The sequence below is a fragment of the Triturus cristatus genome, chromosome 7 (assembly GCF_964204655.1).
Source record: "Triturus cristatus chromosome 7, aTriCri1.1, whole genome shotgun sequence".
In the NCBI taxonomy this organism is placed as follows: domain Eukaryota; kingdom Metazoa; phylum Chordata; class Amphibia; order Caudata; family Salamandridae; genus Triturus; species Triturus cristatus.
In genome coordinates this window covers 664,693,457-664,707,584 of record NC_140590.1, presented here as the reverse complement: position 1 = coordinate 664,707,584, position 14,128 = coordinate 664,693,457, and the positions used below count along the sequence as shown (strand labels likewise).

The following is a 14,128-nucleotide window of genomic DNA, read 5'->3' as shown; positions in this document are numbered from 1 at the left end:
AGATCACTGCGCAGTTCTCTTCGACATCCAAACTAAAACGAACATCCCTCCTCATACCAACTTCCTTCCCCCCAGGCAGTTCAAAGCTTGGGGTAACATTGCCCCGCTAGACTTTAAATCCCACCTGCTCTCCACTCAGCAAGACCTGCCACACGACCCCGAACTTGCAGCCAACAACTACACACAATGGCTCCAGAACGCAGTTAACACAGTGGTCCCCCTCAAAAACGTATCCAACAATAGAAAGACCCCATCCGCCCCTTGGTTCTCAGAGACACTAAGACTTGAGAAACAAAGATGCATGTACCAAGAACGTCGCTGGCGCCGAAACTATGATCCTGCCCATAAAATCCTCTGTAGAGAGGCACTAACCTCCTAATCACCGAAAAAAGTAATTACTACCTTATACAAATTGAATCAGCGCAAGATTCCGCCAAACAGATGTTCCAGGTAGTTACCAAGTTATCAAGACAAGGGTCCACCCCCCCCATAATCGCCTCCCAAACACTCTGTAACTCGCTGGCCAGTTACTTCCAAGAAAAAGACAGTCACATCTACACCAACTTTGCAGCCCACATTATGACCGACAACCCCACAGGCGCTCCCAGCGAAGTCAAAAACCCTCCTCGCCCCCGCAAAATCATTCCAATCGAGGATCAAACAGCTCCCAAACTAGAGGAATTTAGTCAAGTCTCTCCAGAACAAATCTCTCACCTAATTCTCATGGTTAAATCCGGATCCCCCAACGATCCGTGCCCCCATCCACTCTCAAACTGATTCCTGACGTCATAGGCCCTAACCTAGCAAACATCTGCATCTTGATGTTCAGGACAGGCACGTACCCTTCCATCTGGAAAAAAGCAGTCATCAAGCCCCTATTAAAGAAGAACAACCTCAATCCCACAGATACTAAAAGCTACAGACCAATTGCCTGTCTCCCATTCCCAGCAAAATCTCTGAAAAGGTCATGAACACACAGTTAGCACACTATTGACGAAAACAAACTATTTGACAACAACCAACTTGGCTTTAGAAAGGGCCATGGCACTGAAACAGCTCTCATAAAAACATCCGATGAAATCAGGAAGATACTTGATGGGGGAGGGGCTTCGGTCCTCGTGCTGCTGGACCTCTCAGCGGCATTCGACACGGTCGACCCCGCAACCTTGATCGACCGTGTCGCAGCCATCGGCATCACACATAAAGCCAAGGCCCTCCTGGCCTCCTTCCTTTCCAATCGCACTCAATTAGTGACGCTCGGTGACTTCAACTCCCCGTCATTTGTCCTCCCATGTGGTGTGCCACGAGGATCTTCGCTGAGTCCGACCTTGTTTAACATCTATGTGTCGGACCTGGCGAGGGTCATCAAAACTTACAACATGGGCCTAACACCATACGGTGACGACACGCAACTGGTGCTAGCGGTCCACAATGGCAGAGGGGCAGTTGCGACAAATGTCCAAGATGGAATGCTAGCCATCAGTGCTTCGATGGCAAACAATTGCCTCAAATTAAACTCTGACAAGACGGAGGGGATGATCTTTGGTAACATCTCCCCTGCCTGGTCCCCTTCTTGGTGGCCAGCAGAGTTAGGATCACCTCTGTCCCCCGTCTCAAAGGTAAGAAATCTAGGTGTTATGTTCGACGACAAGCTGTCATTCATACACCATGCCAATGCATTTGTCTCGGCACCCTTCTACATTATCAGGATGATAAAGAAATTTCTACCTTTTCTCCCAAGCAGCGCTGGTAAGACTCTCATTAGCACACTAGTTATGTCCAAGGTCGATTACTGCAACGGTCTACTCATCAATGCCCAGGAAAGAGTCCTCAACAAGTTACAACTAGTGCAGAATGCAGCCACCAGACTTCGGACTGCCACCCCCAAATTCAAACCATATCGAAGGTGGTACGACAGCTTCACTGGCTGCCCATCAGGAGCCGATCCAAGTTCAAGACGCTGTGCAGTGCCTACAAGGCAGTCCACGACATCGGACCGGAGTTTCTCAGGAAAACTCTCTGCCCCTACAACCCCACCAGACCATTACGTTCATCAGCAACAAACCTACTGATTGTCCCCCGAACCAAAAAAGCCTCTTGGGGTGACAGAACATTTACGGTCGCCACCACCAAACTATGGAACAAGCTCCCCCTCCACATCAAGACCAGTCCCAGTCTGCTCACTTTTCGAAAACAACTAAATACCTGGCTCTTTAACCAATAGCCATCTGTGCCACCTTTCCTCTGCCCAGTCCGCAGCGCCGAGACACCCAAGGGTATTTTTGCGCTTTATAAGTTGCCTACATAAAAAAAAAAAAAAAATCCCATTAGGTTTTTGGGCGGATCTCCTATTTTTGTCATGGAATCACCCAGATCCATGGCAGTAACGGACGGAGAAAAATCCATTAATTCACTTGGTGCGTGTACACAAACATTCAAGGGCATCCCACTACCCGATCTTGGGAACTAATTTATTCCTATGTAAAATTCCATCAACCTGGTGCACTTTTAGGAGTGAATATTTATATTCACAAAATAAATTTGTAATTAACAATCAATATCACTTGCAAGTGTAAGTTGAACATACAGTCACAAATAGCTCTGTGATGTGAGCTTTTAGTGCTCTCCTGTTCAAAACCATTGTGCGCAGAAACGCTTTACTAAAGGTAAAGTGGCAGATACAAAAGTTGCCGTAAGTGTCACTTACATATAGGAAATCTGGTTACAAGCCACATTTACAGATACATATGCTACCTACATTTTCCAGCGCGCAGTAACTAGGAAGAAGAAATGAACTCTTTATGTGCATAAAAACTTTGCTCAGGCAAAGGAGGAGGTATACTTATATACTTTGTTAACGTGGAACGAGGGAAAGAATCGAGAACTTTTTTTTAATTGAAAAGGCATACAGCGGTAAAGGTAATTCTTGGGATACATTAAAAAATCAATCCTGATGAATGAAATGGAACCAAAGCTTATGTTCGGTGATATTTTTGGCGACTATTCTAAATTACAATGGTTCGAATAACCTTATATATATGAGCTCAAAGGTGATGTCTCGAAATCCCTGATAATGTATTTTTTTTTTTCCTTCTGTCTCTAGGAGTGGATCCTGTGCGCAGCTGTCCTCTTCATAGTGTGGTTCCTTACGCTTGGCACTGAGATGAATTCTATATACATTCCCACTGTACCTGAAAGGATTATTGGACGATTGGATGAATGTAACATTACGGCTCGTGTTATTGGATATGCCCCAAAAACGGAGTATACGAAACAAATCATGGAGAAAGTTTATTTGACCTTAAGCGACATAGGTAAGAGGACCACACCCCTTGATGATCGCAAATAAACTTGCTTTTATACGGAATTAAAGCTCTCACTGGAGGCTACTATTAGGCAGTTAACCGACTGATTAGAGGTTGGTTACGATTTCCTTCAATTTATCATAGGGTGAGGAATAACTAATTTGCAAGTCGATTTATGGAGGAGTTGGAGTAGGACGCAGAACGACCTCCTTAATTAATATGCATTTGACAGGTTGCAAATAGTGACTTACTCTAATTTGCTACAAAGGCAGGGATGGTGGCCTGCAAGGGTCAGCAGACCATATGTCTTTCTTTGTATTTCAAAACTGAAAACGTTTTTTAAAGCAGTTCGATCTCTTAGAAGCAAACAATTTTGAAAAACTTCATTGAGACACTGCCTGCTACACCTGAAGCTGACATATTGATTCCCAAAGGGGAGGGCTTCGTAGAGGACTCCTTCTATTTTGCAAATCAGTTACCACCCCAACTTGGAAGTTAGTAACTTTTCAATGGTTCGGAATGGTAATTATGACCATTAGCAACTGACGCTTGAAGGTGCAAATTACAATTTGGAAGGGACTGTCTTATCAAACCTCTTACGAATTGTCTCCAATATTTAAAATTGAGAGAATGTACCAGTATCGGCTTCCAGTTGCGATTAAGGCATATTAATAACTGGGAAGGCTGTGGACTATCCGAGCTAAGACATTTTATAATTCAAAATAGGGTGATTTCCTGGTAAGAGGTAATGGCAAGGGCGGAGAGCCATCGGAAACTGGCCTTTTTTAAATATTTACGAGTTGTCCACTTTAAAAAAAATACTAGCGGCATATTGGATGCCCCAAATCAACTTGTGGTAGCTCTCCACGGGGCCAAAGTTAATAGTGTAGGAAACTGGTATCGATTGCTACATCAACAGGGTCAAGCTCCCGTGATGGAGAGCCATTTGGGTAAAATAGCTCGTGAGACAGTATGTAGTCTTTCTATGAAGGATTGGGAAGCCCTCTGCCATCTAGGAAGTAAATCCTTGCGCGCCGCAAACTTTAAAAGGATGGCCTTCCTATCACGTTGGCTTTCCTACTTAACTCAGGCCGCCTTAAAAATCAGGATTTCCGGGAGTTGAGAACAAGTGCTTTCGCTGCCAGATAGATGGGGAAGGCGGGTGGCACCATATTTTCTACACATGTCCACGGTTGAGGCCTTTTTGGGAGGCAATTTTTTCTGATATCGAGCAAGCAATCGGGAAGAGTGTTTTGCTCAAAATCTTCCTCAATGTGGGGTTTGAGTAGGTCCTTCTCCCAATGGTTTTGAAGGATGGGACCATGTACTGCATTTAAAAGTTAAAAAGCGGAGTATTATGCAGGGGAACTCATAAAATACTGAATTAGTGCCACGATGTGACAAGAAGGTCTGACTCATCCCAAGGATGTTGGTGTTCCACTCTCTTCAAACAAGTTTGAAAAAAAGAGTGGCACAATGGTGCATTTTGCAGCTAATGTTTTATTAAAAACATCTAAAAAGCTATCAGTGATATAGGAGATACAGGAAATGCGTTTTTCAGACCGCCTATTATTTATCATAGCATCAAGTACCGCTATCTCTGAGAAGAAATGTGTGTTCCTCATTGGCTACACATACTGAAAATATGTTGGATTATGAGACCTTTAAAATAACCCAAACATTCACTAAACTATTTTATTTTGGAAATTTACTCTGGCTTTTTATGAGGACAAACACACCTCTTCTTTGCTGAGAATGAAGAGCACATTTGCATGGGAAATTTCTTTAACAGTCTCTGTGAATTACTTCAGAGGAAACACAATTGTTGAAGAACCACGATATTCACCGACTGTCATTATGTCACTTTCATATAGACCAACATTTCTCTAGCAATCTTAATCATTGAGGGTTATTATTTTACTCAATTCCCTTGGTGTCATGGCTCAATAATGCAATTTTAGACAACAACGTGAGGCCTCCTCCCCGTCATCTCCACCTCGCAAGAATAGTGAAATGCATTGCATGTTGGTGTGGTTCATGTTTACAACACCTACAGAGAGTTACATTTAAATGACTTTAGCAATGTAAATATAGATTGGGTTTTATCTTCCAGTTTACTACCAAGGCCATTTTGGCAATGTTGAGCTGGAATGTGTTAATGGATTCCACCCACACCACCACCCTTCCCGATCCCATTCTGCCACATAACTTCCTCCTCAAGTCAACAATAAAGTAAACATGGCAGTACAGAAAAAGATACTTCTCAGATATTTTATGTGGAAGTAATTTTTTAATAGGCAGCAGTAAATTTAACATGAATAAAAAATCAACTATGAGTTCCTAAAAATGAATCAATTTTTGCAGGTCTGGCTTTCAAAAACAGATATATTACCTTCATTTTGAGTAAGGTTAAGATAAAGGTAAAAAAGCATGGAAATCACAGGTCAGTGTTATCCATCCACCAACAATACCAATATCCTATTGAAAGCAATGGATGGCATGATGTGCATTTGGAAGAGGTCTGTAGCCAAATTATGGAACAGGGCAACAGTCAAGAAACGGTGCACCATATGTCCACATTTTTGAATATTTATTCAATGAAAACAGAAGAGAATAAAATGGCGCTGCCCTCCTAAATACAGATTAGGCAAAGCTACCTCATTGGTTGTCTTTGCCATGTCCTCATTGCTCACACTCTTTTCATCCAGTAATGAGCAACCTGCCAGATTAGGTATTATCAAGACTAAAAGGGCTCAATGTTTTTTTTAACTTTCCTTAGTGAACCCTGAAATAGTGCCTTAAAGTTAGACGCTTGAGTTTTCAGTTCAATCCTGTTGCATTCATATTTGGAGTTGCGTTTGAACTGGAAGCCTCTCAACGTATAATCTTCTTTTCTTGCAGTTTTGTTGTCATGACTAACAGATGTCTCCTTTGGTTAAGTTTCGGTGGTCTAGAAGTTTTTTTTAGTTTAGATACATAATTATAAAGTTTAATATAAGCATTTTTGAAATGCAGAACTGGTTTGTTTTTGAGATTTTAGCATGACGTATTCATTCATTCCATAGTAGTAGTGTTTGAGTTACATGCATCAATCAGGCATTACGTTTCTTTGTTTTTTGAATGCTCACCTGGTGAGCTCAAGCTGAATCAAGTTCAGTGATGTTAGGAACACAAGGAGTAAAATGTAAACATTAGACATCAGGCTGTGGCGTCCTTTGAGCACTTGAATTTATAGCAGGAGCGCAGCACGATCAGCTGAAAATGTTTCAAAATCACCCACACTTGCTTCAGCCACCAAATTCAGTGTATCTCTTCAATCCTTGTAATGATCTCAGTTCTATACACGGAGTTTAGGTTTGATGTATTTGAACAAGCATTCGAGACCTTCTTCTGTGGGTGCTTGTCATTCTTCCTCCATCAAAGATAGCTTTTTATTTTCCTGCATTGAGTTGTGCCTGCTGGTCTTTTTCTTCTCCATGCCGTGGGATTTTAGGAGCTCTTTAAAGTTGCTCATTCTCAGTTCTATATCTCTGGTTATCGTTCCTGACTGTGATATTCCTAGTTATATGAAAATATGTTTAAGGCTGAGACTAAAGGAACCTTGCTTTTGTATCACATGAAGGAATATACCCTCTTGGCTAACCACTGATGTCCATGTGTGACCTTTGACTGAAAGGGTTTGGTTCTGGGTTTTGGTCATGACTATGGCTTATTTTTGTTTTTTTCGAAAGGTATTGTGGGAAAAACCTATAATATCATTTAACAGCAAGCATTAAACAACTGTTTCCAACACAGCCAACACACAGCCCCGTCAAAGGTGATGGATCAAAGCAATGGCAGTCTCAAAGTCCGGCCAAATAGTGTCGTCCAAGACGTGATCGTGATGTGCTTAATGTTGGCGGGTCCAAGCTATTCTATGAACTCTTTTCTCTCTTTCCTCAGCAGTCCATGGTTAGCCATTATTTGCTTGGAAATGTGGTAGTGCCCACTTCAGAGTACTTGGAATTGTCATTCGCTGAGATGTTTTTGTTATATTGCGGGTCAGTAGGTCTCCGCACTCAGTGCTCTTGCAAAGTGAACAGCCACACACCAGACCTTTGCCCAGGAATTACTAGTAACAGAACTATACTTTCCCTTATTCAGATTTGGGTATGCCCTGGCAGTTGATACGATTGTAGAGTTTTCTGTCTTAGGGATGTGGGAAAAGCCAGCCTTGTGCCCCTCATATGCAGGCCTTTGGTGGTAACTGTGTGTTTTTGTTGCATATGATGTTACATTGAAAGTGTGCTGCGGGCTTCCATCCTGAGCCGGGAAAGGTCCTGCAATACTGTGCTTCAAGTCTTGTTATGGAGCACTATCTCACGAGTCACCGAGGCAACTGCCTCTTAAGCCTCTTCACAAGAGAACTAAAATATTTACTATTGCACCCCCACCCCGTACTCGTAAGAATCACTGAGGACTCCAAGTACTTTTAAGTCTCTGAAGGGTCATCATTTGACTTGGATGAAACTTTTGTTACAAGCAGAAATGTTTATGAAATTTGCATATTTTGCGTTATGCATGTTTTTCTGAAATTCTGCTTCATTTATTAGGTGCAGAGTTTCCTGTAATTTACTCTTGTGGTCCATTGGTTTGGGAAGAAAATGTCTTGTTGGAGCAATTCTTTTATTTAAACACATTATTGCTTCAAATATAATTTGATAACATATCTTGGCGTTCTCTGTATGTAATGTTCACTATCTAGGCCTGTGCAATATACATGAGTTGTAGCCCAGGTGTGTGTGGTGCACTACATATTCAAAATGGCGAATAAATAAATACACGAATTAATACATACACAACCACAAAATTTGCACATATAGTACTAAGTGTGTGGAAGGTGTGTATGTTTGGATGAATGAAACATTAGTTTCTGTCATTTGCCTTTAAAGCTGTGCGTGGGTTGCACGTTATTATCTCTCACTCTGTGCAGTACTTCATAGTGTTAACGTTTTACTTTACATGCTTATGTGTTCCTTCAAACAACAGGTATCAGAATTGAAGGGTTCGAAAATGAAACTGCGTTGACTGAGGCCTCGATTTCAAATAAGGAGCTCTTGGGAATCGTTTTCAAGAACTCTTTCTCTTACGAAGTTCGGCTTTCGCAGTTTTATGCTCCGATGCCAATAGATCACTACGGCATGTTTGGTAAATATACATTAAGTTGTGTTTCCAAAATTGTTTCTTAAGATTCATAAAACGTCTTTGCTTAAAGAGATAAAATAAGCACCTCTAGTTTGTATGGCAAGATTTGTTTGGGTTCTAACAGTCCTAAACAAAGGTCTCTTGTCTATGTCAGTGCAGAACCCATATGGCGTCGCTATGTTTGTAGATCTTCAAAGTGTTTGGGACAGTGTCAATAGATTGCGATATTTCAATTTAACATTTTACAGGTTATTAAGTATAAATAGTATTTCGAATTGAGAAAAAATATCGGGATCTAGTAAGGTAAAATACTACCCTGCCACTGCAAATTATCATTCAGTATCAAGTCAGAAGGCTGTTCTACTCTGTTTTATAAATCAACGAATTCCAGAATACGTATAAATCCATATCTTCTTGTTCAGGTAAGTGAAAAATGGCTATGACGGAGGCTACTTCTTCCATTTGCTTCTTGAAGGTCACAATCAGACATGCTTGAACATGCTCCTGACGGTTCACTGGCTCATAATCCATGGTTTTCCAGGGGGCATATTATCAAGATCCGGCGTTAAAATTATCGCCGCTTTAGCGGCAGAAAACTGCAGCTAAAGCGGCGATAATGGGCTTGATAATATGCCCTTGTGAATTCCCATAGAAGCCCATGTTCCGGTGTGAGCATGGGCTTCTATTGGAATTCTCTGTGGCATATTATCAAGCCCATTATCGCGGCGATAATTTTAACGCCGTGCTTGATAATATGCATCTATGTTTCCATGTCTTGAGCTGTTAGCCCATTATGCTTGTGAATTTTAGTTGAAGACTCCTAGGTTGGGGAGTGAGGGCTTGCACCTTGTGTTTTCGGAATTTCCAGAAGGCGGCTACAAAAGGGCTTGTAGCAAAACTGAGAAACTCTAATGCTCTAATTGGATGGTCAGTAGTTACTCCTACATATATTCACTGTGCCTATGTTTTAGTTAGTTGGGAAATTAAGTAGTCCCTTTCAAAATAGAGTGTTCAGATTTAAGGGAAGTAATAAAGTAAAACAATGGCCCTTTGATGGGAAGTGTATGGTCCCAACGTCATTGGCAAATACTCCGGAACATCAAAGACTGGTTACTTGCAAAACAATAAATCACATGTATTTATTTTATGAAAGATATCTATAAAACCTTAAAGAACCCATAACATCAAAGATAAGGTGCTCAAAAAAAGTGGACAGCGCGGTGAAAGTGAATGTATAGTGTGCAAAATGCTATACACAGTATGTACAAAGTTAGCTGCTGATTTAGTTTTCTTTAACACCACCCTGCATCTGAGTACAATGTCCAGCAACATAACTAAAGAACAGTCAACTAGTCTCTGTTGTCAACATTTCGACCCTGTCAAAATACTTCCAAAAGGGTCATCATCAGGACCAGAAAGACAGGTAGTACCTAGAAGAAGAAACAATTTCACTTAGAAAACATTAAGGGCCATATGTAGGTGGGCTAATACCGGTCGGTAACGGCCGAAGATCGGTAAATTTTCCGTTACCGACCGGTATTTAGCCCTTTGAGATGTAGGAGGCTGGATTGAAGGATTCGGTAATTTACCGATTCGGTATTTTAAGAAATCAGTAAAATACCGAATCGGTAAATTACCGAATCCTTCAATCCAGCCTCCTACATCTCAAAGGGCTAAATACCGGTCGGTAACAGAAAATTTACCGATTTTTTACCCACATTCTATTTACCGATTCTTAAATACCGAATCAGTAAAATTCTGTATTTAGGAATCGGTAAATAGAAATTACCTACATATGGCCCTAAATGTTTGTGTTTAAAATCCTTCATATTGTTATTGTTATAGCATACCACAATGTAGAGGTGACTTCTCAAGTGTGAATGAAACAACCTCTGATACCTCCGAAAGACTATACAATGGGGATGTCAAAATTCCATCCGGGCCAGTTGGTCTCTCGAAAAAATAATAAAAAGACACCCAAATTCAACTTTTCCATCTACGAAAAGAACCTTGCGGTCAGAAATCGCGTGTCCAGCTTTCCGACCCTAGAAAAGATTTCATACACTGAGGCAAGTCTAAAAGAATCTATATATGTTCAGCCCTTAGCCGTCATCTGTTTCTCCCGCCACCGTTATTGATATCTCAACTTTTTCCTTTTGCAGCCCTTAGCCACTGCCCCTTCTACTGCCACCGTTTATTTAATTTTTCTTTTCTTTTTATCTTGCTTATTGTTCCTGCCGCTGCTGCCCCTGCGGCACCTCCCCCCTGGACAGCCCCTGTTCCCACCTTCCAGTCCCTAGTCCCTCCCCCTCCACTACTTAATGGCTGCAGCTGTGTGGTCGTGCCGCTGGCGCTCCAAAGGCACGCCGAAGGCAAGCCCGACTGCACCCGTCCGCGACCCGACTGTGACCAGCGCCAGGGACCCTTGTTCTCCTACCATCCACCGCTACAATCCAGCCACCCTCGTCGCACTCAACCCCGGAAGAAACAACAACTGCCAGTAGGCCACGCCTAACACGACCCACGGCCAGTTTTCCTGCCGCCACTGCTGCCAAACCATCATCAACGTTCCGGCCCCCAACACCCCCGACGTCCCAAGATTATTTATTTATTTTAAAGTTTTATTTAGCGCAAACATGATCCCGAAGGATATCAGAGCGTTTTACAATTTGAGGGAAAGGAAGGTAAAAGTAGCAGTACAATCATCAGAAGGGGTACCAACCTAAACAAATTACATATGCATATCAAACAAGGTTACAATTGAAAGGGACAATAAAGGATAGGATAAAAACTGGAACATAGCGAACTGGGAAGGGAGCAAGTGACTAGTAAAGCAGAATAACACTAAACACAGGACTTAGGGTGTAGGTCCAAGGCATTAGAGCAGAGGATACGAAATCCTTTTAAGGTAGGAACTTGTTCATGAGAAATCTTTTTACTTCCAATTTGAAGGCAACCTTGGAGGAGATTCTGCATATTTCCGGTGGGAGAGAGTTCCAGATCTTTGGCGCAGAGCCAGAGAAAGCTCGGTGACACGTTCTCTTTTTGCGAAAGATCTGAGGTTTCAGAAGGAGAGATTTAGCATTTCGAAAAGGTCTACCCCCTCCGGATAATTCTAGCTTTTGCGCTAAATAACTGGGGGTTTTGAAATGGAGGGCTGTGTGAGCTAGACAGGCAATGTTTAGCTGAATTCTTGCTTCATAGGGCAACCATATTAGGGATTTTAAGACTGGGGAGATGTGATCATTTCTTTTTGTCCCCGTGACCAGTCTGGCCGCCTCATTAAGTAAAGCTCTTAGTGGGGCCAAGGTGCATCCTTCTCAATGTGCGCTCCATGCACCAGCATGCCACGGAAATTTGGAACCTCCTGGACTCGCTCTCACTTGACGTCGCTCTTTTCACAGAAACCTGGACCAACGCCTCCTCAGCCCCTGACCTCGCCATCGCCATCCCGGATGGGTACAAGATCCAGAGGAAGGACCGCCCCAACAACCCGGGAGGAGGCATCGCCATTGCGCACAAAAGCTCCCTACGCCTCACCACCTCCATCAAAACCTTCCCCGACGCCGAACACCTGCACTTCCAGACCAGCCCTAACTCCACACTCTGCGGCACCCTCGCCTACAGACCCCCTGGACCCCGAGCAGTTTTCGCCAACACCATCACCGACCTCATTGCACCCCACGACATCGCTGCCATGAACTACATACTCATTGGAGACCTGAACTTCCACCTCGACAACCTCAGCGACCCCAACTCCTCTGCCCTCCACGACAAGCTCACCAACATCAGCCTGAAACAACTCGTCACCACACCGACCCACAAGGTAGGACACACTCTCGACCCCATCTTCGCGGGAGGAAGCAGCGTTCACTTCAGCCACACCGCGCAGCCCCCATTGACCGACCACTATTGCGTACAATTTTGCGTCAACAAACCCAAGCCACCCAAACCTGCTCCATACCGCCCACGCAGGAACTGGAGCAGAGTCACCGAAGAACAACTCAACTCCACCTTCAACGGCAACACCCCCTTCGCTGCAACCGACGCTAACCTCGCAACCATGGAATTCCACACTTGGATCGCCAAATGCGCAGACAAGCTTGCCCCGCTACGCAACTCTGAAAAGCAGCATCCCAGAAAAGCTGCCTGGTTCACCACCGATCTCCAGGAGGCCAGGCGCACCAGCAGACGCCTGGAGAAGAACTGGAGAAACAGTAAGACCCCCAAAGACTACACCACCTACAGGGGCGCTAGGACGGAATGCCATCAAGGCATTAGAACCACCAAGAGAACCTTCATCCAAAATCAGAATCCTTGACAATGCCGGCAACCCCAAGGAACTTTTTAGCTCCATCCAGGATTTCACCAAGCCTGCAGCGAAGACACGGACACCACCCCCTCCCAGGACCTCTGCGACATACTCAGCTCCTACCTTCACCTGAAGATTAAGAAACTCCATGACAACTTCAATGACCACACGCCCGACCCCGCAGCCAGCCCGCCTGATGGCAATGCAAGCTATACCAGCATCTCCGCCTGGACACCGATCACGACCGAGGAGACTGCCTCGACCGTGAAAGGCATCCACTCCGGGGCACCCATGGATCCCTGCCACCCCACAAATACCACAGAGCCTCCACCACCATCGCACCCGTATTTCAATGCACCATCAACACCCCCTTCAAGACTGGCTCCTTCCCCGATGACTGGAAATGCGCAGATGTCAGGCACCTGCACAAGAAGCCCTCAGCAGGCCCAACAGACCTCAAGAACTACCGGCCCATCTCCCTCCTCCCTTTTGCAGCTACAGTCACCGAGAAGACTGTCAACGGTGAACTCTCAAGGTTCATCTAAGACAACGCCATCCTTGACCCTTCCCAATCAGGATTCCGAAGCAACCACAGTACCGAGACTGCACTACTCACTAATACTGACGACATCCGCGCCCTCCTCGACCAAGGCTACACCGCAGCCCTGATTCTACTCGACCTGTAAGCAGCCTTCAACACTATCTCCCACCACACACTTACAGCCAGACTACACGATGCCGGCATACAAGGCACCGCCCTTGACTGGATCAGATTGTTCCTCAACGCAGGAGCCAAATAATTAGACTGCCACCCTTCTTCTCTGAACCTACGAAAATCAACTGCAGACTCCCAGAGGGATCATCACTTAGCCCAAGCCTCTTCAATGTCTACATGGCTCCCCTCGCCGCCATCGTCCGACAGCACGGCCTCAGCATAGTCTCCTATGCCGATGACACCCAGCTCATCCTCTCCCTCACCGAGTACCCCACCACCACCAGACTCAACTTCCAGGAAGGAATGCAGGATGTCGCAGCCTGGATGAACAACAGCTGCTTAAAACTCAACTCAGAGAAGACAGAAGTCCTCGTCCTCTGAACCACCCCTTCGGCGTGGAACAGCATCTGGTGGCCAACCGCCCTTGTCAGTCCCCCGACCCCCACAGACCATGCTAAGAACCTCGGCATCGTACTCGACTCCTCCCTCACCACGAATCGACAGGTCAACGCTGTCACCTCCAGCTGTTTCAACACCCTCCGCATCCTCCGCAAAACCTTCAAATGGATCCCCCCTGAGGCAAGGAAGACAGTCACCCAAACACTCATCACC

The 14,128-nt window shown here is 44.3% G+C and overlaps 1 protein-coding gene across 5 annotated transcripts in view; it reads left to right on the top strand.

Moving 5' to 3' along the window:
* The window catches only part of LOC146810317 (ATP-binding cassette sub-family A member 10-like), a 1,555,322-nt gene that overhangs the window by 108,698 nt on the left and 1,432,496 nt on the right, over positions 1-14,128 (top strand). For all 5 annotated transcript variants that reach the window (XM_085617313.1, XM_085617310.1, XM_085617311.1 and 2 more), the window contains exons 3-4: positions 3,104-3,314; positions 8,334-8,492. In XM_085617313.1, the coding sequence (XP_085473439.1) occupies positions 3,104-3,314; positions 8,334-8,492 (370 nt within the window). The remainder of the gene's footprint in view (positions 1-3,103; positions 3,315-8,333; positions 8,493-14,128) is intronic.